The following is a 27,101-nucleotide window of genomic DNA, read 5'->3' on the forward strand; positions in this document are numbered from 1 at the left end:
AGGAATCGGTGGGAAGTATGAATACGCCTTTTCCCCTCATTCCAACGTCCCCAGTAGCACACATTCTCTGTCGTAGATCCCGAATCCTGCTGCTGCGGAAATCACTGCCTCCCACGGAGTGACAACTCCGAAGCACCGTGCACACGACTCGTACGTGGCGCAGCGGCCCAAGCTGCGTGGGGCAGGCACTCTTTCTCGCTGCACACGAAACAAACGTTGCCATATACTCTCCCTCGGGGACGCTTGTCTCCTAATGGCCTCGCCAGCTGAGGCCGCTGAGCCCCGAGATCCGCGCCGCGAGGGTCGTGATCGAGAGACAATGAACGAAAACAAGAGGCCCAGCAGCGGGGTGGGGTGAAGCGGGAAAAAGCAAAGCTTAGCGCGGGGAGCAAAGGGGTCCTGCAGCAAACGAGGCCGGAAGGCGCGCGTACTGCTGCTGTTTCTGCTGCTGAGCCAGACCCGTTATTTATGGCTGCTCGGATGGGGCTCGTTAGGAGCAACGGCGCGACGCCTCTGCGGACATCTTTATTACAATTTCCGAAGCAGCGCTGCGCGCGCCTCGCTTCCACGCGCCGTTGTTTTTGCGCCTGGTCGGAGGAGCGGCGCTTCCCTCCGCGGACGACGACAGTCGGTTCCGGACTGAACAATGCGGGCGTCTGCGGCGCAGTCGGCACCACCGACCCGGGGTTGAACAAAGACGCCGATCGGCCGACCGGGGTCTTCCCCGGAAATGCTTCATTACCGGTTTCACACTGGGGTGGTAAGTACGGCCATCGGCGTGCTGTCGCGCCGAGGGTGCAGAAGCAGCAGGAGCAAAAGGGTTACTCTTTTCTCTATGCGTGTGTGTGCTTGCTCTTGAAGGAAAGAGCGTTCAGAAAAACTGAGGCGTCACTGCGTGAATGACGACGCCCTCTGTTGGACGCGCGACAGTGCAGCCGAGGAGCTTCGTGCAACAGTGGCGACAGGCGGTACATGGCTTCAGGAGAGGAGGAACACCGCTTGCGGCCCCCAAATAAAGTGCACCATTCCAGCCGGCGCAATCGCGCATAGTTAAAATGTCATGGAAACAAGCCAATACATTTTATTTTTCCTCTCTTACAAATGCCGCAAGAACGGCCTACAGCATATAATGTTGACAATAATTGACAATAAACGAAAACAAAGACAGGGGCACAAAGAGTGCTATGTCCCCTTTGGCCTCTCCGTCGCTTCATGTGCTTGTTTCATTAGCTACACATAAACTAACGGCCCTCGAGTTGACGCTCCTCTATAGCATGCACTCCAGGCGAGAGAGTTGGAACACAATGCCACACGCAAGAGACGATTAGCCGACGTTAAGAAGCTTCTTTTCGTCCATGAGCATGACTAGAATCCTGCTAGCTGCACAGACTGGAGAAAATGTATTAGCTTAACTACGTATGCCCTACGTACTACAGATATATATTATACCCAATCAATTAAATAAAGAAACACATGCAGCTCAAAAGAAGGCAATCACAAAGTGAACAAGGCAGGGGAAAGCCTGCAGGGTGCTTGCCAGCGTTTCGACAAGAGGACTTGTTTTCGTTTGTCGTCTGTCAGACGATACAAGTCCTCGTGTGGAAACGTTGGGAAACGAAGACAAGGCAAGCCCTCTTGTCGAAACGTTGGCAAGCACCCTGCAGGATTTCCCCTGCCTTGTTCACTTTGTGATTATCAAGAAACAACAAAAAACAACTGCCCAACCCCTGCCCTATAGCATGGACTAAAAAGAAGAAAGACACATGATGGCAAAATGAAGGCTTGGAGCTCCTCTATAGACAACGCTCATCCGACGAGAGTGTGAAGAAGCCTGAGATATGAAAAGTATAGCACTTCACTGCCTTCTGGCACTGGATACAAAATGGCTACGTACGACAAAGTCCGCTTCCTCATGTTAGCGCCCTGGAATTTGAAAGCTCTCTCGACCCAACCCGCAGGTGACTTTGAAACACCAATAGAGCACAGCGACTTTTACTTCGGTCAAGCACATGTGTCCCGCGTCTCGAGACCGTGGCCGCCCGCCTGCACACGCGACGCTAGCGACCGCCAAGGGCAACGAAAAGGGCACGCGGGGAAGTTCGCGTCCGCGGTCAGTATATGGCGCCGTAGTCCGGCAGTTTAAGATCGACGCGAATTCTATAAGGTTTGGGGGCTGTTAGCCGCGGGCTGAAGTGCCTGCGTGTGTGTGCAGCGGGGAGCAGGGGAGAAGGGCTGGTAAGGGCCGATTGCTGGGGAGCTTTCTTTTCTACATCGCATTTCTGCGTGTAAATATCGTCTTTTCTTTTCTAACAAACCTATTTCAGTGCAGATACCTCTACATTGTATCCAAAGCATATTAAGCTGAAGCCTACCTAAACAGATCATAAGGATTGCGCAGATCACCGATTCAGACATGTATCAGGTCACGACATCGACATCAACATGAGAAAATGGAGCTACTCCGTCGTACACACTGTGTGACATACACATCTCCAAAATGAAAGGGAACAGTGAATTTGCACACAAGAACTAATTTCGTTGTTGCTTATTCACTAAATCTGAACGTGTGGAGTATAATAACTGGTTGAATGCGGGTATATATACAGGGTGTTTCACCTAAGACTTTCTGCAATTTTTAAAAATAAGCTATTTGAATTAGATGAGCGCTTTTTCTGGCATAGCATTGTGAGATGTAGTACATCATAATGCAGCTAAGACGTGCTAACTAGCAGGCTTGTTAACCAATATTTAATAGTTAACTTTTAAACTATTACCGTTGGGCTCCTTAATTATTGAGAGGCATGTAGCCCACCGTAAGTAATGTCCATATCCGTTTTTAGAATTTCGAGAAAGCGATTATCCTCGTCGCTGTGGCCCAACAAATTTCGCCTACATCGCGCCAAAATACGTGCGGTTTGAGAAGCTTGCAGGCACAGCAACCTCTCCAGTGAACCTAACTCGTCGAGATAGCCAAAATTTGCTGGGCCACAGCGCCGAGGATAATCGCGTTCTCGAAATTCTAAAAACGGATATGGACATTACTTACGGTGGGCTACATGCCTCTCAAAAATTAAGGAGCCCAATTGTAATAGTTTAAAAGTTAACTATTAAATATTGGTTAACAAGCCTGCTAATTACCACGTCTTAGCTGCATTATGATGTACTACATCACTGACAATGCTATGCCAGAAAAAGCGTTCATCTAATTCAAATAGCTTATTTTTAAAAATTGCAGAAAGTCTTAGGTGAAACACCCTGTATGCTCCTTTTCACGTTGAAGATACCTGTGCCCCTGCCGGCTCGCGTGACGTTCAGCGCTGAGCAGTGAAGACAGTACTCCACAGAGATCAGTCTGCTCAAGGCCGATAGTCAGCGAGTTGAAGCGTCAGTGGCGCGTATATGAGGTTTCGGAGGCTTCGTAGTCAACGTTTGTGCAACCGTCCAGCCGGTGACATCTACAGCGCAGCGTACTCGGTGCCCTTAATGAGATTAACCTAAACTTATTAGATTAAGATACGACTCAATTTGTATTTGTTCATCACGCGCTAGAGCTAACGAGTATCAAAAGCGTGATCGGGTAAACATATATACGTTAAAGACGAGAAAAACGGACAGTTGTGGCACGTCGAAGAAATTTCGCGTTGTGTAACTCCACTGTCAAGAAGGAGAGCCAGAGCGGGGACTCACCTGCAGTATGTACCCGCGGACGTAGTCCTCGTACGTCCAGCCCAAGCTGTGCAGTACGCGTATGACGTCGTCGTGCGGCAGCACGCTCAGCAGCCGGTCGAGCAGGATCTTGAGGCGCACCGGCACCGCCTGGCTGCCGTACAGCACCAGCGAGGCCATGTCGTACGCGCTGGTCGGCTGCACGGGCTCGCCGCCGCCACCCGCCGCCGCCCCCGCCACCACCATGGCCGCCCGCCGAGGGTCGCACAACTTGTCCAGCGCTGCAGAGAGGGGAGAACAGAAACGGCGGTCAGCGACGAAGTGGCCTTGCGATGTTCCCAGACTCCGCAGCCCTTAATTGCTCGTTCTGGGCCCCGTACCTCCCTTTGTTCTCCAGGGATCACCACCCAAATTGAAAGACGCATGCAAACGACAGGCAGTGAGCGGTGGTCTTATCAACGCGTATTGCAACGGATACGGCAGTTGTAGACCAAGAAACCCTGCTAGAAACGGTCAAAGTGCACGCGAAACGCCGCTTGAGCCCCGCCCCTCCTTAGCTTCTCGCTGATAGGATTCCTATGACTTTTTCTTTTTGTTTCGATTCATACGCATTGCCAACTGGGAGATCAGAGCTGGCCTTCAAGTTCCTAGAAGTGACTTGGTTTGTTCTGAGGTGTGGGGTTGAACGTTTCGTACCTGCACACGGGCAACGAGCTATATAGGACGCCGTAGGAGGGGGCTGGGGTTATTTTACGTGCACTGATTGGAACTTGTACTGCATTGATAATATGCGAACTTTATGCGAGCGCTGCAGTCTAAGCCTTACATATTCAATAGCGGATTATACTAGAAAGCCGCAAAGTATGCGTAGTGGAAAAAGAAAAAAAAAGAGGGGGGGGGGGGGGAGGGGGAGGAATACGAATGGCCAACACTTACTTATGTCACATGCACGTAACGGAAGCCATGTAGAATAACTTGAGCTTCCGCCCACCCAAAGACAGAAATTGAATTTAGGTACTTAAAGTAATCACTGAATAGAGATCATGAAAAGTTCCACCTGCCTGGAACTTCAGGCATTGAATGACTAGCACACAGCGGGCTCGGCTCGGAAGCTTAGATGGGCACTGTTGCACCTGACCTCCAAAAGATGGCAGCACGACGTCTACAGAGTAGCGGAATTAAAAGAGCAAAGCTGCTATCAAGAAACAAGCTTCAGGAGTAGGGCACACTGCGCCTGTATAACAAAGTAATTGTTTGTTTTCACTTTTACATACACAGACTTCCGCCAGAGTCTTGAGGAGAACGACGCAATCGTCGCATCGAACATCGCTGGCAAACACCTAGGCGTCCATCAAGCGCATTCCTCGCTCAGCACTGCCCACTCTCGACCGACATCGCGCAGATATAAGTCCACAAATGGCGGAGGCTCGCGCCGCGACATTTCCGACGGCCAATCAGCGTTGACACTAGCCGCTTTTGAAAAGAGGTCACAACTGTTCCTGCGGACTTGGCCGCCGGCAGCGCGGCGACGGCCGCTTCGATGTGTCGCGCTCTTCGGGACTGCAAGCTCAACCGGTTCACATACGTCACCTGCGTTGACAGCTCTGCGATTGTTCAGACTGCTGCCTCAACGTAATTTTTTTTTTCTAGTAGAACGCTCTTGCGGCATAGTTTTCTCTCGAGGAAAGTTAAAACTGCGCAATAGGACGAGGATACGAGGGAGAAAAAAAAACGAATACACCACCATGGGATTTTTTTTTTCTTTTCAACTTATCAGCCGCAGTGACCTCCCATTTTTATTGATTAAATACATATCTCTCTCTTTCAAACCAACCAGAGAATTTACTTCAGCGAGCCTTGGTTCCAGACATGCCTAGCTTGCCCGTGGGCCCACAGCTAACCTTCGTATACCTTCCACTGTGCACTCCTGGGACGAAACCGTCAACAGAGACGCCCGATTCTGCAATATGTAACAGTGCATCTTCGACTCTAGCTAAGCAGCCGCGTGACGTTCCCTCGTGTGGCACAAAGGAATCCATTTTTTTTTTTTCGATACGCCGCCTAGTAAAATTCATCCACGGACGACACAGGCCCTGTGCTTTCGTTTGACCCTGGGCAAGCTATGTGGAGCTGCGAACAGCCTCGACACAGCGACTCGTCTTCGGAACCAATCCACAGAGCACGTACTAGCTGACTCCTGCGTGCACACAACAGAAAGGTCCAGAGATTAGTAAAGAGATAGTGAAGTTTAATGAGAGGAAAGCTGGAGAGGTGGGCCGGCGGAGAGATTAGTAGCTATAGCACATTGGAGCCGCGGTGCTGCAGTTTAGCCAGGGTTTATTGAAAAAAGTTCCAAAACTCCCTGGTTTGAATAATATAGAGGGATATATTGACCGATATACCTCTACAGATTCCGCTTCCACACATCCTGCCCCTGCTCTCCACGCCACCCTCGACTATAGCCGCTAGCTCTGACCCGTCGAAGTGAAATCCCACTATACATCCCCTGGCGTACCATGGTCGGCTCGCCCCAACGGGATGACAAACCAGCTAAAGAGCTGGAAGCTATCGACGTCTTGGGCACTTATTTTCCGACCAAAACAAAAGTCGTTTCCCCGCGTCAGCAGCACGGTTCTGTTGAAGTGCCGAAGATTCCTCCCTCGCCGAGAGGTAAGGGAAGAACCTTTACCGGGCGGAACAGCGTGAGAGCGGGGGCACCTCACGCGCTACGTAGAACGTTCCGTGAGTGTGCACGGTATCTCGCAAGGACACACCGATCGGCCAATCTATAAACGGGGCGCGACAGGCGGCCAAGCCCCGGTGATCAGCGGCCGGTGGTACGCTGATCCCGGATCCCTGACTCGGCGGAATACTGATGAGAGCTGCCCTCCCCGCTCTAATGGTGCCCGCGGGGCCCGCGCCGAACGGGACGCGCCTTCGGCAGCCTGTCGCCGCGCCACTGCGACGACAGTCGCCGGGCCGATTAATGGGGCGACGCGACGACGGGCTCTCCTCTGATCGCGCCGACGCGATCGCGAGGGCCTCCTCGACACTGCACCCCCGGCCGTGTTGTGTCCTCGCGCAACGGTGTGGAGGCCCCCGCGGTGCGCTTTCGCGCCAGCGTGACAAGTTTCCGATCGGGGGGCGTCGCCGCCTGCCCAGGATCGCCCGCGGCCGCTGCCGCTTCACGACTTTTAACGACCGCGCTTGCTTGCTTGTTCTCTCGCCACTTGGTGGAGCGGTGCGTGATGATGCCAGCAAGTCGCGACGCCAGGCGAGCATAGATTGCGCGCACCCACGTGGGATCCGTGGTGTTGCAAAATGGGAGAGCGCGTGTGTCTGGGTCGCGCACCGTTTGCTACTAGACTATACTACGGCGCGCATATGTGGAGCCGGAGATTCACAGCTCTGTACATCAGCGGAAGCAGTGACATATGTTAGAATGATCAAGAAAAAGAAAAAAAATAAAAGCGCCCAGCCAGCGGGAAACAGTGACAGCGATTATGCAGTAGTTGATGGCGCCATTGGCTCATGGTGACGTCATCTCGGAGATCCGAGCAGCTTCATGCCGAATATGAGGATTGCTTTATTAGTTTATTGGAGTTTAACGTCCCAAAGCAACTCACGCTACGAGGGATGCCGTAGTGAAGGGCTCCGGAAATTTCGACCACCTGGGGTTCTTTAACGTGCACTGACATCGCACAGCACACGGGCCTCCAGAATTTCGCCTTCATGAAAATGTGGCCGCCGCGGCTGGGATCGAAGCCGCGTCTTTCAGGTCAGCAGCCGAGCGCCGTAACCACGCCACCGCGGCGGGGGCAAGTATGAGTATTACAAGAAGCAGCCATGGGTTGTGCGTGGGTATATATCTTACACTTGTATATAGTGTATATACTGCTTGCCGTTACACATTCATGCGGGGTCCTTCACGTTCCTGCCCCAATGGAATTAGCTTGAGACAGAGCGTCAGACTCTGCACAGCGCGATGAGCGCTACTGAAATCGCAAGGATCGGCGACAAAGAGAAGACAATTTTTAAAAACACTTCAGGCGATGACAACTCATCAGGCGCGGTATGTGGCTGCTCTACGGCTGTGAGATGACTTGTAACCAGCAATATATCCCAAATTGCATAACATCGCCGTTCAATTTGTTCAGTATTAGACTTGTTTCTATTGAGCTCAGTATTCGCAGACTGCAAAGCAGCGAAACAGCTCGGGCACCTTTGCGGTTCATCACCGGCTGTATTCAGTTTTACTTCCCACCTTGCATTAGCCATAGGAAACGGTACTTTTGCGCATGGGATTAATTAATTAATTAATTTTAAAGAAGAGGAGCTTGAAGCCACTGGTGGCAGAAAAAAGCAACATTGCTTTATTGTTTTATTCTATACATTAAAGCAATGTTTTTTGGCAGCGGGTTTCAAAATAAAGTCCGCGACACGTTAAGAATCCAGCAAAAAAACACATTAGTATAAGTTATCAATTATTATAATCTTACAAATCACGAAATTTTAAATTTTGTAGAGAGCATTTATAAGTTTTAGTGATTAATTGATTACGACATCTACAGGTTAGCTCGCCCCGTCAAAACAGTCCACGTGAAGATAGTTGTGCTGTTTGTACATGTTCGTCTGCCCGTTTTCTCTTTATCGCAACCAACAGTTATGAGCCGCCGCGGTGGCTCAGCGGTTATGGTGCTCGGCTGCTGACCCAAAAGACGCGGGTTCGATCCCGGCCGCGGCGGCTAGAATTTCTTTGGAGGAGAAATTCTAGAGGCCCGTGTACTGTGCGATGTCAGTGCACGTTAAAGAACCCCAGGTGGTCGAAATTTCCGGAGCCCTCCACTACGGCGTCTCTCATAGCCTTAGTCGCTTTGGGACGTTAAACCCCGTAAACCAAACCAAACCAAACCAAACCAAACCAAACCATCAGTTATGACGTCACAGTGAACTGAGCGTTCAGCAGCGAGACCGCAACGAAAGCGTCCGGCGAACCGCCTCGTGTATGTATCAGCCATGACGCTTCGCGACAAGTTATAGGCGGCTGTGATTCGTTAGACGAGCAGCGAGCCCTTATATGCAATTTCTTTGCGACCTTCCTATAACGACACCAGCCTATAACGACGTCAGTTAAACGACCCGTCAAACGACCTTAATAGTTTGCATGCTCCTCCCTCGGTGCTGTTTTTACTTCTTTTTTTTTTTTTGACGTGTCTGCAACAGCCGCGACGCTGACCCATAAGTATGCAGCTGTTGCAAACGTCCTTCGACGCGTCCCTGTCCAAGACATAGGCCTCCCTGTTCACAGTGATTCGTATTCAGCGATATCTGGAAACGCCTTGAAATCAAGTCTAGCGTTCTCCCCTTACATACGTGTCGCAGACTCATCGCTCGGCTCTCCTATGCGGGGGTGTTCTTTTGTAGACAAGGCTAAACTTCGTATTAGTTTGTTTCTTTATACACAAAGTTTACTGACTGTCTCCAGCTATGCTGTATAACTCCGAGTACGATGGGCCGTTGAAGTTCTTTTTTAGTATCTGTTTAGTGGACAACGGAACCTTCAAGGTTGGCCCCAAACGCGCTGCTCTTTACACTGAGTTTCTGCTTCGCGATAAAAAAAAAGATGCTGTTGTCACACACGTTAGAATACTGACAACCACCGATCACATTTGCACTTCCAGATTTCTGTACGAGTGGCCTGACGGGCCCAAGAAAAATATGCTGTATTCGACGCTTTGAAGGTTACCACCGCTCAAGGACAGACATAATAAAACGTTCGTGGCTGAGTATTCTCGTGACGATGTGAACACAGAAAAAAAAAAAAAAAGGTTGGTGGCCGGGGTGAAGAGGGCAAACCGTCTCGCTCTTATATCTATCCTATACACATATATAGTAAAAGATTCTTGACTGTATCTTTTCACTTTTTCCACGCCGCTTCTTTTCTGCCATATAGTGAGTGCTACGCTCCTCTTAATAGCCCTCGACATCCCACTGAAGAATCGCCAGCTTTATTTTAGCCGATGCACATCGAGCTGAATAGTCATTGAAAAATCCGTCGTGCGGAACCGACTGATCACAACTGAGTTTATTTGCCATTGACTAATACCGGGAATTCAGACAGCTTGGGCGACAATGTATTAACAGCAGCGGGCTCAATCCGCCCAAACAAAATGCAGTCTTGAGCACACTCTCCTCGCCCAATTTTTTCTGCAAACACATGAATTAACGTAGCTATCTGACATATGTATTTGGTTCGAGAAAATCCCGCGTGTACAAAGAGCATTAAAACAAAAACGTTGTGTGTCATTCTGATATTTGTTCCGGCTATTCGAAACAGCGTTCACGCGCTGATCTCGTCCGTTTGGCAAAGCAAAATTGCAGAAACGAGTCGCTATATGGAGACGGTCAGCTGGCCTTGAGGGCCCGAGCAGGGTCTCGAGCGCACGACACGCGCGGGCCAGAGCATGACAGCGTTTACGGCGCTGTCATGCTTAGCCTCCCCTCCTCCCCCCCCCCCCCCTCCCTCCTTCCCGTCCCCTTGTTCCTGCAACCGCGCGCGTACTACACACACACCGATCCCGGCTCTCGCGCGCTCAGCTGGCGCGCGACCATGCAGCGCTCCCGCGCGTTGCGTGCCCGAGGGTCTTTCGCCGCCGTCACGCGGCAGTTCACACCAAGCACTCCTATCACCTCCACCCCCTCCTCGCAACACACTCATTACTTCCTTTTCCATTTGTATTCTTTTCTATCCCATGACGACCCAAGCGGGCGATTACGGTAGCGCGCCATGCTCCGGCGCACAGCGGAGCGGCCGACGTGCGCAACGCGCTCTCGAAGTCGCCGCCGCCGCCGGAGGCACAGCCAGCAGCAGCAGCATCCAGCGCCAGTTCCTGCTCGTAGGCAGGCAGTGACCGTCGTCGGGCTGGTGCGCGTTCCCCAGCGAACGCGTCCTCGGGCAGCCACGCGTGCATGCGTATATAGTGTATATACGTGTATCTCCATCACGTCACGCTCTGAAATCGGCGCGCGCGCGCGCGCTCCGCGGTTCACAGGCGCCACTATGCAGCACGGTGCAGATTTTCGCGCGCGCCGTTTTCTCGTTCCAGGGTGTGAGCGCGAGAGTAACAAGGAGAGCCGAGCGCGCCCCGTGTGACAGCAAGGCGGAAGGCCGCTCTCAGCTCGCCACCGCCACCAGGACACCCCGCGCGGTCTCCTGACAATGCCACGCAGACGCGCGCACCGAGATCTCAATTTACACGAGGCGGGCAGCAGCTCCGGGATTGTAGTGCCGACAAGCGCTTTTGTTAGTGTGCCGTGAGCTTGGCTGCTCGTCCACCGTTTTCGTTTTCCTTTCGAAGCGCATATCGCGCACGGCGCCACGAGCGCCTCCGATCTCGCCTGAGCAACGAATCGTAAGAAGTCACTGATGCTGTGGCCCACACGTTATAGTGAGATTGTTTCGACCTTGTGGCCGTTGATCCTCTCGGGAGAAGCGTTCAGCCGAATACCGCGCGTGAAAGTGTACTCGGCCCGTTATGTTTTGGTGAGAAAAAAAGTGGAAGGGCTTTAACGTAGTTAAACCGAGTAGACTTGCGAAAGCATGTGTTCAGGCTTGTTGGTTCATGGTTTTGCTTTTCTGGGTCGTCGGCACGTTTGACGAAGATATTAGACTCAGGTTAAGATGATGTGATCTGTTCGCTCCGCAGATGGAAGTTGATGAAGACGACGGTGTGCAATGCACAGCGCGAGAGTGTGTAGCAGTTTAACAGGAGGCGTGATCGGCTGCGGCGATAGCGTATAGTGCCCTCTTGCAGTGGCCAGCGAAGCTGATCTGTCCGCGCCGCCGCGGGTTTGAAACTTAGTCGCGAAAATATTTATTTTATTTCTGCATGGGCTGTTGCTATGACAGGTTTTGCCGAGGTCACCCTCAAGGTCGAGCTTCACACAGACTTGGTGAGTCGGTTAGACTTCGTTAAGTAGTGCTAAATGCAGGCCAGCCGGACTGTGGATATAGGCAGGTGGATCGCCCATTTTGAAGAACCGTTATGCGTGTCTACAGACGATGCCCTGATTACCGAAGACGGGCGCGGATAGGTCCGCCCTTCCAAGGACTGGACTCCAAGTTTAGACAAATGTTTTCATGCGTAAACGCGATATTTTTGTGGCAAAAAGATATTCGCGAGCGATGCACCCGATAGCCGCCACAGTGCATTATGCATCCGTGAGCAAAATTTTTGACAGAGCGTATCTCTGTTTTAAACGTTTATTCATTCATGCATTCAAATCCTCGAGCATCCATGCGCGTAAATGCTAGGCGTCGGCCCCCTTCTGAAGCAGAATCGCACTATTGTTGAAATCATTGCAAAATCTGTTTGTCTCCTGTACAACGGCCTACAGCCTTCTCATTTCGCCAGAATACAACTCCCTAAACATCAAATGAGACTGAGCGCACAGAGAGGATTGCATGGTGGCGTCCATTTCAGGCGTCCAACTGAAATACTACGTCCAGACGTATTCCGCTGTTTCATATACACCTAAAAAAAAAGCACGAAATGCGAATAGCATATTATATGCATAACCTGCATGCACGGCAGCTAGCTTCACGGTTCTCAGACTACATAAGAACTGTACACTTCAGACAGGAGACTTAGCGGGTACGACTTATTTTCGACAAGCCCCAATTTTAACAGCTGAAAAAAAAGGCAGAACCGTACACGGTGGTTTGCAAACAGAACGGATTCCAGCACCCAACATAACGAAGTTCGAACAGCGGTGACCTGCAAGGTTTTTTTCCCACTATGTTCACACGTCTTTCCAGTATGACATGGAGTGAATAGAATTTATTTAAATTCGAGTCTTTTTCTAGGGGGAAAAATACATCCTGAAGAGATTCAAAGGCTAAAATCTGTTCAGAAGAGCTCGACTGGGTCCAAGAATATCTTCAACGGCAGTCAGCGTCGGAGCACACACCTGCGAAGCTTCCCCAGGCGGGGTTCGAAATGATCGCATGGGCGTGCGCGCGGGTTCCTTGCCGTACCACTGGCACCGCTGCGGTCACTGTACGCCCTTAACCGCGTACACAACACGCTAGTCGGTGCCACAGGGCCGTGTAACGCCAACGTCGTGTGCGGACGTCGGTGAACGCCCGCCGGGTCGCGTCGGCGCAGCGTGGCTCGGCGCACCTGCGGGGAGCGCGACGAGGTGTCCGGCCGATCCCGCCCCCACATAATTTATGCGTCGCCGCGGCTTGTCGTGCGAGGCGGCCGCCGGCGCGACGCTCGCGGCCAGCGAGCGGTCGCGCGGAACCAGGTGAGTGTGCCGATTGTTCCGCCCCGCATGTGATTATGTGCGGCCCCCCAGAGCACGCCTAATGAAACCGCGCCGCGCTCACGGCGCCATTAGGCACGCTCGGACGCCAAGCGCCGTAGCCACGCTTCGGCGTCGTCTTCCGGCTGCAAGTGCGTGCCGCGAACGCGGTGAGGCTTGAAGGTGCTGCGCCAGCGCACCGCCCAAGCACAACAGGGCACGCGCACAGCCGCAGTCGCACTTAACGCGAACACGTACGACCCTCTTCGAAGTGGTCTTGTGCGCGTCCCGATGTGCGCACTGAGTAAACAAACGGGCGTTGACGGTTTTGGGAAACGGGCAGTGATCCGGGTCATAATACTTACTTACGTGGCATCGAGAAATTCGAGCCTTCGTGAGTAGCTCAGAAGAAAAGCCATCTATATCGGTTGAGCGTGGTATATTGTTAGCCGGTTTCAATTGTTTACGGGTCACGGAAACGCCGTACAAGGAGGCCATGGAGTTGGGACGTGCTCGGCGCTTGTTTACACAAACAAGGGACTTCCCCTTCGTATAGTGTTGAGCCGAACGTCGGCAGGACTGTGCGAAAACCGACTTGGGACCCAGTTTCGTGACTTCGTATGTGCAAAGCTAAGTACGCCCGCTGTGTTTCGTGACACGCCCTTTTCTAATGCGTCAGGCTGAACATATAGCGCAAGCTACAGTCACCAGCAAACGCCCAATAAGGGAATTGGTCACTTCCGACTGCCTTCAGGCGATGAGAGCTGCTGAAGTTGGCCAAACTCACGATAGTGCCTGGCAATGAGAGATCGTGTTGTGGAGCGCCGAAGACAGATCCGATCATCAAGTCATTCCACCAAGTCACTGCGAATTACAGTGCTGTTGCTGTTTTCTGCTGGGGACTCCCTTCGACAGTGTACTTTGACCCTGCCACTCTGCTCAACATGTGGGGCGGGCAAGGCCAGCCATGGCAGTTCTCCCCATACCCAAACCATTCCCCCCCTCATGGGAGGCCGCTTTGCGAGCTGCTCAACCAGCTGGTCATGCATGGCTAGTGGACAGAGCTGTCCGTGAGGCCCAGGCTCATGGACTCGGACAAGTAGAAGTCCACCCTTGAGGACCTGTTGTTCTTTTTTTTTTTTAAACATAAAGTTGTTCTGCATTCTCCTCCTCCATTCGACGCCTGTGCTAAGGCCTTTGTAAAAGCTACAAGTAAAGCCAATTTTGATCCATGGCCACTGATTTTCCACGCTGATCGTGTGGAAGCTCCTTTTGTAAATATTCCGCGTTTGGCGAGGCCAGCCAAACCGACTGGCTCGAAAAACACAGGTCTGTATACAGCCATTTCAACATACGCAAATTCATCGTGTAGCCAGGGGCTCCCGCGGGCGTCCGACAATGAAGAGGAAGACAAAAAGTACGTGGCGGATGAGAAGATCCAGCCGACTACCGAGAAAACAGTCCGCACATAGTGAACGTATATGAGAGAGCGAACAAGCAGGACGGGTTTCACTGGCTTCTTTTGCATGGACGTTGCACCAGATCGGCCCCTTTCAATTTTCCCTTCCAACTCGTCGGAGCACTGCGATGGAATGCAATACACAGAGCAAAACAGCCAGGAGTCCGTTCCTCCGTGCGCTCCACATACTGAATCTCTCTCTATCGGCGTCACCGATACGCGACGCTACTCCGCTGTCCATCCTTATAGTCCAAAGGGGAGACGGTCTAGCCAGGCAGAGAAGGGCATCTGCGCTCTCGTCGGTGCTCCACATGTGTCATTCAGCCGTGCCCTTTCCTACAGGAGGGGACAATAGCGAACGGGCGAGCTGCGAGTGTAGTGACGAGCCAAATACCCCTAAAAAAGAAAACACTGCGAACTGCCACTGCGACGCGCGCAAAACATACAAGCCGCGCAGCAGCAGAGTGAGCTGCAGCGCGCGACGTGGCGACAAAAGACGAAACGAAGAAACAAAGAAAGAAGACCGTTCGCGAATACACGCAAGCGTCGACACGCTGTACGTACACCATGTGGAAACTCGATTGGTGAACACATGTCCGAGCAACATAGTCTTTTTATTACTTTCTTTTTCTACAGCGCCGAGGGCCGTATATCGCCGCAAACGACAGGACAACGCGGACACGCAGGCTGTGTGTTCTGTTGTTGCTTTTTGTTTCAAATGGTGACTGCGCCCTTGACACGCGTGTGCACATGTGTGCGTTCTAATATAGCGAAGTCGCGTTTGTGCTGGTTAAATGCCAACAAGACGGCGTTTCAAGAGCGAGCAGCGAGGGGGGAAGCTACTATGGTCCTTCTCGCATGAGAAGCATGTATCGCCTTTCTCAACAGCCAGCCGTGAAGTCGCCACTGCAAGGCATGGCTGCGTCCACTCCACCTACAAAGGCTTTGTCCTGGATTTCGCGCTTTGTTAGGACAGGAAGCTCTGCCGCCGCGCCTCCCAATGAGCGACGTTGCGACCAAGTAGGCAAAAGGTGCCACTTGCACGTTTGTTTGATCTGAATCCGAGTGCCCCGTTATAGCAGCGCATTTAGGGCGGAGAGTTTTCGAAATGGCTTCTCAACAAACGCGACTTATTAGAGACGGTGAACACAGGGTGCTGTGTCGCACGTATACCACAGTCTCCGTTTCTCCTGTTTTAAATATATACACACTCCGAGGTCTTGGGCCACACTTCGCTTTGAGTATGTTATCTATTCCCGAGTTGAAGACAGCAAGCGAAGTGAGAATGCTGACGTACGCCCTTCGGCCAGAAATACACGCATCTCGATCCGCCGCGGATCGTCCCGCCATGCCCCGCGTATAGCAAGAAGCGGGCCTTTTGTTCCAATCGTCGATTTGGATCTCCTGACACTGCGGCGGATATCGTGCTCCTTTGTGGATTGCGAGCGGTGGTAAGAAACGCAGATCGGGGATCGCAGTAAGATTACCGCAAGTTTTCTTCATGTGCACCACCGGTTTTGCTGGCGGACCCCAGAAATCGCCATGCAAAACGAGGTGGCAAGTAAATAGATAATAAATATCCAACGTGCCTCGTTTCCAATCACGCCTGGCTTCTATAGAGAGAATAATGAATAGGGCAGCTAAGCGGGCCCAACCATTACGGGATTGTATGCGTCAGCCGGAGCTTCCATCGCGCGGAACTTGTGCTGTTAGCCAATACGCAAAGGATCGTTGCGGTCACATGGCGCGAGAGAGAAGGCGGTAATGCGCGTGAAGTGAGGCTAGCGCGAGCGAGGGGCAAGCTGCCTTTGTTTGTTTGTTTGTTTGTTTGTTTGTTTGTTACTACGTTCAGGCACGTTGCGAAAGCCGGGTAAATAGATTCTCTTTAAAGGTGTACAAATGCGGTTAGAGCAGCGCACAAAAAGGGAGAGATGATTCTCTTAATGGTTAATTTCTCTGCCTTTCTGCCACGGGTCAGTTACGCCTCAACCCCGCCGCGGTAGCTCAGTGGTTACGGCGCTCGGCTGCTGGCTCGAAAGACGCGGGTTCGATCCCGGCCGCGGCAGCTGAATTTCTATGGAGGAGAAATTCTAGAGGCCCGTGAACTGCGCGATGTCAGTGCACGTTAAAGAACACCAGGTGGTCGAAATTTCCGGAGCCCTTCACTGCGGCGTCCCTCATAGCCTGAGTTGCTTCGGGACGTTAAACCCCAATTAACCAAAACCAGTTACGCCTTAAATACAGCCGAAGGCAAACATTGCTTACTAGTTTATCAATGCTTCTCAGTCTTGACGTCACAGACGGTTATAGACAGCATTGGTACATCAGGAGCAGAAGAAATAACGAGGCGAAGGGCCTTTGTCAGACGCGCAGTCCCAGTTAAGTGTCGATTTCTCTCGCGTCAAAATGAAACATGTCACGAAGTGGCGCCGTGCACTCCGCAGCTGTTGTTCTGTGTTCACCGGGGCTTTTGGAACATCCGACCATGGAAGGGTGGGTCCTTTTTCAAGTTTCTCTTCTCATGTGCACAGACGTCTCGAGTTGTCACATATATGTCGTGTTGTCCCCGTCGTGTCGCTTCATTTCTGCTGGCGTCAGAGAGTTGGCCTGATGCTTCAGCTTAGCTTTCATTACGTATTTCCGTGCATCCCAGCGCCCACGTGCTTTTAAAAGCTAAATCACAGCAACGACACTGTCGTAGCTGTGGAGATGAAGAGCATAAAAAATGACAAATTTTGCGGATGAGGAGATGGTCTAACTACAGGACAGCATGCGACATGTGTGCGTTACACAGTCACAAATTAACTGACGCCTGCGACACACATTTACCGAATTGTGTTCTTAACAAAACGTGACATTAGGGTCGTTTATTTTTCCTCTGCAGAAGAGGCATACGAGCTGAAAGAAAGCAGAGATTTAAACCGCACGACTGGGGGCGAAGCGCATACTTCGGACCTCGTTATAACAAAACGGTTTATAACGAAATAATGGGTATAACGAAGGAATGACGATTCCCCCCGGAAGATTGTCAACACGGTTTATAACGAAGCCACGGCTATAACGAAGTAATCACCGGTCTCCTTCGACTTCGTTACAACGAGGTAACTGTATCATCTCCGAATATCGCGCTTGATGCTCTACTAAATACACCAACTCGAGCCTATCGTTCTCGTCTATGCTGCATTTTCTCAGTCCTTATGACACTACATACAGCCCACGACGCCGACGACGCCAACAAAACACTCAGAACCCCCTTCGCCCCGCAACAACTCTATGCGTGGGTTCGCGTCGCATATACGCGTGCCGAAGCATCGACACTTTCGTTTCCTGCCTCCCCCGCGCTTCCGGCCTGCTTTAACAACTCTATGCACACTTGTTAACACGTTGCAGGGTGTGGTATTTGTCGCCCACTCCCGATCCACTTTTTGTAAGCCGGCCCACTCGGCGTTCACGTTGCTCTCTTTTTGGCTTTAGCTTGCCAAGAAAGTCTACTTCTATGGCGAACAGTTGCACCGGAGGCTGTGAAAAAGCGCCATGTTTGCACACGCACAGACACACAATACGTGTCTCCCGATCAATTTCGACGGTCTGTGTTACAAGGAGCAACAAAACAGCAAAACACAGCCGATGGGCCTCGAACCTGAAACTTCGTCCTTGGCAGGGCGATATGCATTGGCTGCCGATACGCCTTGGTTGGTTTCAGCGTTACCACTCCTGATCCTCTTGTTCGTCCCTAACGCGTAACGTAACGTCACACGTAACCCGAATGACGTCAGACGCAGTTCGTTCTGCGACGAGTAGAGTGCTTTATGGCAATACGAAATGAAGTGATGGGCCGGTTAGCAAGCTTTATATAATACAAGCATGCATTGAAAGAGAGCGGTCTATTATTGCGTAAGCTTGATCTCATCGCTACCATCGTACACGGAGGTGCCGACCTATACAACTCTGTAAAAACCCACACGCCGTCGCAACTATAAACCGGCAGTGGGTCGCTTTACGTTATTGCGCAAGTGTCGTTACCGGAAGCAGGCGGCTCGTATTGAGCAAGAAACCTGGGTGTGTACGTCACAGAAGAGGTACGCGCAGTGCGGAGACTATATAACGAGCTTCGCTTGGGAATTCTCCACAGAGCAGTGCATCTAATCCTGTTACCAGCTGCCTGACAGTACGAAGCCATGTCAGAGTGAATTAAACCTCTTCGACAGTGCCACTCTTGCCAGATGTTTATGCATCGTGCTCTCTAAACAGTGAATGATGCTCTTTAAAAAGTTCACGCGCTGCGCAGACTACGTGTGCGCATATATCAAGTATATATATATATATATATATATATATATATATATATATATATATATATATATATATATATGTGTGTGTGTGTGTGTGTGTGTGTGTGTGTGTGTGTGTGTGTGTGTGTGTGTGTGTGTGTGTGTGTGTGTGTGTGTGTGTGCTAAAGATTTATTTGGTTGTGTTTACATACTACTGAGGACAGTAATTTATACAGCGAGTAGTGTATTATTATCCGCGCCCTTTGTTTTTTTTCTAGTGTTATACAAGCTGGAATGTGCAATTTATGAGCTCTGACGAGTAACCTTGCCTTGTACTGCGCTATTGGTGTAAAACTTAAGAAGGCACAATATCAACCTTTTGTCCACGGTTAGTGCCCGGAAATATGATCAGGAGCAGTATTTTGCCTCTTCATTTTTTCTAATCCGACTAGTTTGCCATTGCATGGGCCAGCCTTTAACTCCTACCAGAGCCGACAAATGAGTTTTGTAGTTAACTCTCAGCTCCGACATCAGAAGCGGCAACTATCCGATGACAAGTGGAGAACCAAAAGAAAGGTTTGCGAGGGGGCTCGTACGCTGTAAGTGCACCAAATAGGCCTATAATCTCATTACAGGGTCCATTTAGCACTGCGCCTCCACTTAAATAACGCCCCCCTAATGCCATCACTGCTTGAATCGAACTTGCGAATGAGTGCTAATTATTGCAGGACATCGTCGTCACTTAGCCACTGCATCGCGTCCATATTTAATCACGGGCGATCAAACCGCAAAATCACTCGTCGCATTTATTTGTTTTTATTAATCATCAAAGGTCCCTAGCTATGCGGGCGTTATACATGGCCGGTGGAGATAACAAACCAAAAGTAGACAGACATGATATACAACGATGGACAGCGGTTTAGACTGACGAATGTGCTTCCTCGGTGGTGGCGGATTTGACGAGATGAAGATGGAGGCGGTTTAAAGTCTCAAATGAAACAATGACTTATATTCTGGTTGTTTCGCCGGTCCTCCTCGATCGGACACAACCTCCTCCAAGCTTTTGCACATGTATAACACGCGCAAAGATACACAGAAAGCACAATGTACAGAGGGCAAAACGCTTGTCTAGAACACATTCTGGGCGTGTTTTGGTCTGAACGCGGGATATATAGCAATAGAATTTGGTTAAAAATGGTCTGGATGTAATCATGTGCGGCTAAACTTATTGGATTTCATCATTTTTTGCTTTCCTGGTCTCAGCGGCTTTGGGATCTCCGGAACGCACAGTTCGGTCGTTCTAGACATGGTTTTCCCCTCTGTACAGGCACTAGTGACCACCGTGGCCGGAACGTGAGTCAACCTAATAGTAAATGACCGAACACTCAACATTTGCATTCACCGCCCTTATAGCTTGGAGGTTCGCGCTTGTAGCTGCAATTTAGCGACACAGTATCCGCCGTTATTTCTGCGCCCTGCAGCGCAATAAAAAAAAAAAAATGTTCCTGGCAAGAACATCATCACTTCGTTACAGCGACTCGGTGGCCATCATTGATAACCATCAGGCAGCGGCGCGGGAACCGTGTTCTGCGTCATACGTTAAGCGAGCTGGGGAGAGGCATCGCTCGTTAAGCGAGCCAAGTCTTTCTTGCTAAGTGCGCGCGCTTCAGATAATATAAGCGCGCGCGAACTGGTTCGTGTCGCGCTCTGTAAGTGACGCGAAACCCTCGCAAGTCACGAACTTCCACTCGAGATTCGCGCGCGAAATTACACATCCGGCTCGGACGCGTGTCAAAAAGCCGAGCCAGCCGCTTAACTTAAAACCCCGGCGCATGCACATACTTGGGCAAGCGGAGACCAATTAATGCCTCCGCTGGCCATGGCACGCCGAGACCTGAGCGGAAAGCCACCGCTGATTTAAGGACAGGCAGCACTGTCACTATCGACGCGGCACGGAAATACGTTAACTACGCGAGGGTATCCATGTCGTGGGCCTAATTGCAGCGTGGCAACAGCGTATGAAAGTTAAGCTGCCCTTCTCAGTTTCACCGATTAAATCTATGTTTCAAATCGCTAGTGTCTCCGAAACGAATTACCGTGCGTCCATTATACAGGGCCGTCTAGTTGGCATGAAGTATTTGCTATAGCAGTCAAACATTTTTACAAAAGTACTTAAAATTTATTCCGAAGAGCTCAACCCCATGTAGAACCAAGGCTGACAATGGCAACTATAGAAAAGGTGCCGAAGGAACTGATGCATTGCAGGTCTTGTTCGCACTGTCTTATGTATAAGTGCTCTGTTTCTTTGCCAAGGCGCTCTTCCGATATATCCTGGCTACATCACATAGCAAAAGGTTCCTGATCGATTTCGTCCACCCAGCTTTACTTAATGCACACTACAGAATTCATCGGAGCTCCTGCTTTGAGCTCTCGTCAAAGCACGACCTCCCGGGACGGCTGTAGAAACTGCGACGCCGCGATCAGTGGCACAGAGCCGCACCCGTTCAGCCAACGCGATGGTTAATCGATTACTCCAATTGCGCCATAGACCTTATAACATATCGACCTGTTACCTAATGCTTATATTCTATTTTCCGTCACGAAGAGAGCCGGCTCGCGTGTGCTAAAGTTAGCCTTCGTTTCATATTTACCATAAATAATTTACTTCTGATCAATCGATCAGTCTTGCCTGAGTATCGGAGTAAACGGTATTGATGCCACGGCGTTCCTCTCGCACGAATTTTGTTAAGCATGCATGCAACTGATCAGGCGCAACAATTTGCACAGATAGGTGATCGCTCACGAGAGATGGATACTGTAATTTTACCCCCTACATGAATACACGTGTGTGAGGAAAGGGTTAATTGGAGAGACATGGAAGAGGCCTTTGCCCTGCAGTGGGTGTAATCAGGCTGATGATGACGACATGGCAGTGTGTAACGACTATTCGGCCTCTTTAGCAGCCGAGAGCCTTTTTTTCACGCCCATGAGAAGCCTCACGGACTTTCCAGTGTTGCGACCGCATGCGACTTATGTACAGGGTCCGGCAAAAGTTCCCAGGCCACAGGGTCTGCTTTCGAGCGGCGTATACTGCCACTTACGATAGCATCTAAGACATCAAGGTTCTCAGAGGTGAGAATAGTACTTCTACTACCCTCTACAGAGATTTTTGACTCCAGGGGTGTCCTAGCTGCCCAACTATAGCGCTCTAAAAGCAGACCCTGTGGCCTTGGAACTTTTGGACGACCCTGTACATAGCACTGTGTCATGACCAGTTTTGGAAACATCGGAGCCACTATAGTTTAAAATAACTTCTCTATTCGCTTAAGCGCCTCCGCGTTTATACACATATATACATACGCGTGACATGGGTCTCGTGACTTTCTGGGGCTGCTACCAAGATAGCGGCTCTGTCTCCATAACTGCGCAACCAGCGGCGCTGTTCCACAGATTTGAATTCGGAGAAATTAACGGCTGTGATGACACGCCGCAAGATCACACCTCGCTCCTCCGATCTGACACGGGATTTTTTTTTTTTGTTGTTTTTCTGATGGGTGCCCGCGTTTGTAGGGGGATATATGTGCACCATTTATCGAGGTGAGCTTGAAAGAAGCAGAAGACGAAGGAAGGAAGGGCGAGGTATTCCGTCGATAACTGCAAGCGCAATCGGTGAATTTCCGCAGCAGTTGCACACACCGCTTCGCCGGTGTCTCTTCAATTTTTCAACAACTACATGCATTGTATACGACGTGGCACAGAGTCATACACAGGAAAAAGACAGCTGTCATTCTAAGGCAACGAAGAGTTGAGCTTTGGCGATATGCGGTATACGCCCCTGTTACTGGCTAACTGTCGTATAATAAGACGGTTTAAATTTTTCCGTCGGTGGCAGATTTCATCCGTTTCTACATAAGAACCCTCAATGTTGACCAAAGCGTTCCGTATGCGCGCACGCCCTCCACAACGTGCATTGCAATACAACGAAATTCGGCTGACGGGAGCTCACGGCCGCCGGGGTCCTGCAGCATTGAGGACACCATCTTTCTGTGGACACCCCCCCGCCCTTTCTGTTTTCAATAACAAAGCAACGCCACGCAGCGATAATTCGGGAAGTCGCTGTTCCGCAGTAGGACACGGCGACCTTGTTTTGTTCCCACCGAAGCAAATTAAAATATCTATAAAAAGCGAACACTACAGAAATGCTACTGCCTTCGTTAGCACAGTGAAGGCGAGCTATTGATCTCATTGTCTTTACGCCAGTGGAGTGTTCGCGGTGAATCCTAATAGGTGCTTTTTGGTCGACTGAGAGAAAAACGTGGTTCATGAAAAACGTGAACGTGACAGCAGAAACGACAGCAGCAAACCGCGCGTGGTGGAGAAGCAAACTTGATTCGTATGTTTTCTTTGCTAGGATGGGAGGCACACCGCTACTATAACTGCGGAAGGTGTCACAACTCATCGAACATGCGCGTTCACGAATTTCGCACAGCAGTGGGACTACGCTTCTCGATTGCCCCCGATTTGACAACGGAGTCCCCCGAACTGACACACAACATGGCACGCTGACTCTTCCTCCAAGATCGTGCAAAAACATCCACGAAAAAGCCTTAGCCGGGACGTTGCCGTACATAGAACGCACAACACAAGTGAAATAACAAGATGGGTGTTGAAAAGAAGAAAAAAAGATGTGGTGGCACGAACGCTTGCAGTTTCCGGAGAGAGGTTTCGCCGCAGACACTACTGCCAGCCCAAGCGCCAGTCAAAAAAAGAAGGAAAAGAAAAGAAAGTGAGAAAGAACGCGCGCGTAACAAGGAGGCGAGCAGCTGCATCGCTTACGTTATTTCGTTACTCGCCAGGGACGCGCAAAACCTGTACACAAAGGATTTGACAAAAGGGGCTGACAGCGCGGTATGCCGCTCTCGTGTTTTTTGTCTCCTAACTGAGGTTCCCGGTGAGCGGAGGCGCGTCGGCAACAAAAACACCAAAGTGACGACCACAAGAACAATGTTACGAAGACGTTGTTACGAGAATCGCGTCAGCCCAACCAAGCTGATGTCATTCCACGAAGTGATTATAGTAACCGTTCGCGATATGTGTGCATATGAAATGGGCCACCTCTATGGCGTGCTTTGCTTTTTACAAGCATTGAGCGACGAGGAACCGATGAGAGTAAGCCGGCTGGTGAGATTGCAAACCACGCCATGGAGCGCAAGCCACGCGACCAAAACAGCAACTGACGAACCATCCCGTAGTTGATGCGACTCCGTTGGTAGCTGGCAGCGCTCGCACGATTAGCGCCCATGCGTCGACCCAGGTCGACCAGACAGATCGAACACCAAGTCCGCGGCAGCGCAAGAGCGATCGCGCGAACGCGAGGAAAAGAGGAGGGCGAGGCGCCGGTACCTGAGACGTCAGCGGACTCCTCCGGCGTGAGGCTTCGCTCCGGCCGCCCCTGACGACCAGCGGTGACGGCTTCGCCGAAGCCGTCCTCGGCTCTTCGCGGCGACACACCGCCGACGGAGGCCCCGGGGGAGCCCAGCGACCGCATCGACACCTTCGGTCCTCGAGCCCCTCACGGGGGCTCTTCTTCTTCCTGCCTGTCTCCTAGCCCACCGCTATCGTTCGCCGCCGGCTGCCGAGGTCCATCACAACCACCGTTTCCGAACCATCACTCCGCGCACACCAGCAGCAGTATCTCGAGAGACCACAACCGGGGGACGCGTGGTCGTCCCCGAGAGTCGCGCCGCGAGCCGAAGCCGCCGCTGAGGCACGCGACGTGACCGAGTCACGCACGGGGAGGCGTCGTCGTCGCTGGCCAGCTGCTGCTTCGCGGCCTCGTCGTCTCCGAGGTGCGCCACGGGGCGCGCGCATCGGCGAGGGAAGGGGATGTGTCCAGGTCTCTGTGGCGGCGAAGCAGCGGACGGCGCACACACAGCCGGCTACATAGCGGGCGCCAGCGACACGTCTGTTTGTGTCGCCGCGATACCGGCCGCGCGCCTGCCCGCCGCGGCAGACGGGCCTCCCCCTCGCTTTCCTCCTCCCCCTTTCGCCCTCGCGCTCTCCCGGTGACACGCGTCTCCCTCTCCCAATTTCAACTCCTCCTCGCCACGGCAGCGGCAGACACGCGGCGTTCGGCGGCGAGCGCGACAGGCAGGTCCAACATCCGGGATTGGTTAGCGACCCGGTGTGCATTTTCCTCGCTCGCGCCTCACTTGCGCTTGCTGTACCGCCCGGGCCGCCATCGCCTCTCTGCTGTCCGATCGGCGCGACTATCGTCGCGTTGCGATCCCTTTCGCGGAGAGGAAGACGCTGCTGAGAAAGAGCAAAAAAGTGCGGATGTGCCCGCCAACTGCCTGGAGCAAGTGCTGCGGAACGGCACTTAATCAGTAACGGGTCTGCTGCACCTGACTTCATATCCAGTTAATAAAAACGTTTTGGATACTACCACTACTCTCATAGGAGCTCACTGATGATGATGATGATGATGATGTCCTCGGGCTAAATGGCTGACTCTACTATAAAGCCTTCTTCTTCGTAAACATCTTCCTCCCATTCGTCTTCCACCTTTTCTACCTTCACAAGGAAAACACAGATAACCTATCGTCGCAGAAGCATGGAATGTACGGAGATGTGAGGGTGCTTGTTTGCTTCGTAGGCTTGAGACACTGTATTCGTGACAGGTTGTGCCTAAGGCCCGAGAAACATATATCAGGGTACGGAACTCGAAAACACTCGCTACGACTGGTAACATGACACTTAATACATGTTGTCAATATTTTCCCACCTGTTCACTCTTTAGCGCACGACAGATTCATGTACAGACTTTGAAAAAAGTAAACAGCCCAGAAGGTTTGCTGCTGGTCGGTACAGTGGCGCTGTGGCAGCATCCGTAGACCTACTAACCCTATAGGATACAGGGCGGAAAAAAGTTCCTGTCACCTTCATGGAACGTTCGCGATGCATAACGACCCACATACAGCTATCTAAATAAAGAAAAATAATCGTCCCCGGCCAGTGGAGTCGTTTCCCACGCTTACAGGCGGGGCACTTCAATAAACAGCGTTGCCAAGGTCAACGGACCTCTGTGTGAGGTATCACTGCCTAGCTAGTAGACCCCAGCCTGTCGTCGGCGTTTCAGCGAATAATGGCCCGTTATTTTAAAATTACTGCAGGGTTACCGACGAGAAAGGCATAATAGTTCAGCAGAGTGGCTTTTTGGACCTGTTGGTGCGCGGTCGATAAACAAAGCGTAGCGCAGCAGAAGACGAAGACACAGAAACGAACATAAACAACATTTGCCTTCGTTTCTTCGTCTTCTTCTTCAGCTGCGTTACAACTTGTTTATAGAGAAAGATATCGCCACAAAAAGTGACTACACAATCTTATCCGTTCTCCCTGCAGGTTCGAAGCAGTAGGCGCAGCAGCTAACAACTGCGCTTCAGTGAGATACAAAGGAAGCACCAAGGCGGAGTTCTAACGTGTTCTCCTTATCCCAGAGGAGAATACCTCCAGAACTCACCAGGAGGCAAACATCGGCACTCTATAGTAAGGCGGCATGTTTTCCCTGCCCCTTCAAGCAAAGTGTCATGTCTGAGTACGACTGCCGATGTGGACGAGTCACCAGAAAATGCGGCTGGATGACCGCATTGGACAAGGTAAAAATATATGAATATCCAATTAAGATAACAGAAATGGGGAGCTTTTTAAAAGAACCTGTCGATATGTATTTCCCTCAATTGCCTCTCGACATGTAAAAAAGTAAATCTTTTCAAATAGGAAGCTGGTGATTCACGAAGCAGCCTTAACTCCTCGTACTCGAAGTGCGAAGACAAGGGCGACCGGAGAGACCCCACATTTAAAAAGCCCTATAGCCCCGCACACTCCTATTTGCTGTAGCTTTACCTCAATGCGTAGCGATGGCACAACAACTGGAGTCAGGGTTCCCTGATCTTGTATGATAAGTTTTAGGTTGTTTTCAATCAAACCGGACAAAATACGCAAGCATTTTCAGGAGGGGCCGTCTCACACAACCAGTGGGTCTTTCCCAAGATCAAAACGCTCCGCATAACTGCATACTCGCTGGTGGGGAGCTAGCAAGCCGGGCAGACGGCAACAGTACAGAAGCCTAATGGCCCGTTCACACTTGCGAGTCGCAGAGGTCGCGCGACTGTTTTGGTCGAAAAGCGACAGTCGCAAACGGTCGCCCTGGTCGAAAAGCGACAGTCGCGGGCCAGTCGCTCGGTGCTCGATTTTTCAGCCTCGCGACTGCGAGTCGCAAACCTCTGAACCAATCAGCGAGCGAGACAAGCTTCCGGCAACGACACCGCTCGCGGGCGCGCCGGGCGACGACCTGCGCTGCTCCCAGCGGGCTGCCGTAGTCGTCGCTAAGCCTAGCCGGT

At 51.3% G+C, this 27,101-nt stretch overlaps 1 protein-coding gene across 1 annotated transcript in view; it reads right to left on the bottom strand.

The window, feature by feature from the left end:
• Positions 1 to 27,101, bottom strand: part of LOC149364759 (zinc finger protein basonuclin-2-like) — a 202,009-nt gene that overhangs the window by 14,457 nt on the left and 160,451 nt on the right. Inside the window, exon 4 of the mRNA XM_089568752.1 lies at positions 3,688 to 3,947. Within this exon, the coding sequence (XP_089424878.1) occupies positions 3,688 to 3,947 (260 nt within the window). The remainder of the gene's footprint in view (positions 1 to 3,687; positions 3,948 to 27,101) is intronic.

Source organism: Amblyomma mixtum, chromosome 2, assembly GCF_055824585.1.
Source record: "Amblyomma mixtum isolate Tamu chromosome 2, ASM5582458v1, whole genome shotgun sequence".
NCBI lineage: Eukaryota > Metazoa > Arthropoda > Arachnida > Ixodida > Ixodidae > Amblyomma > Amblyomma mixtum.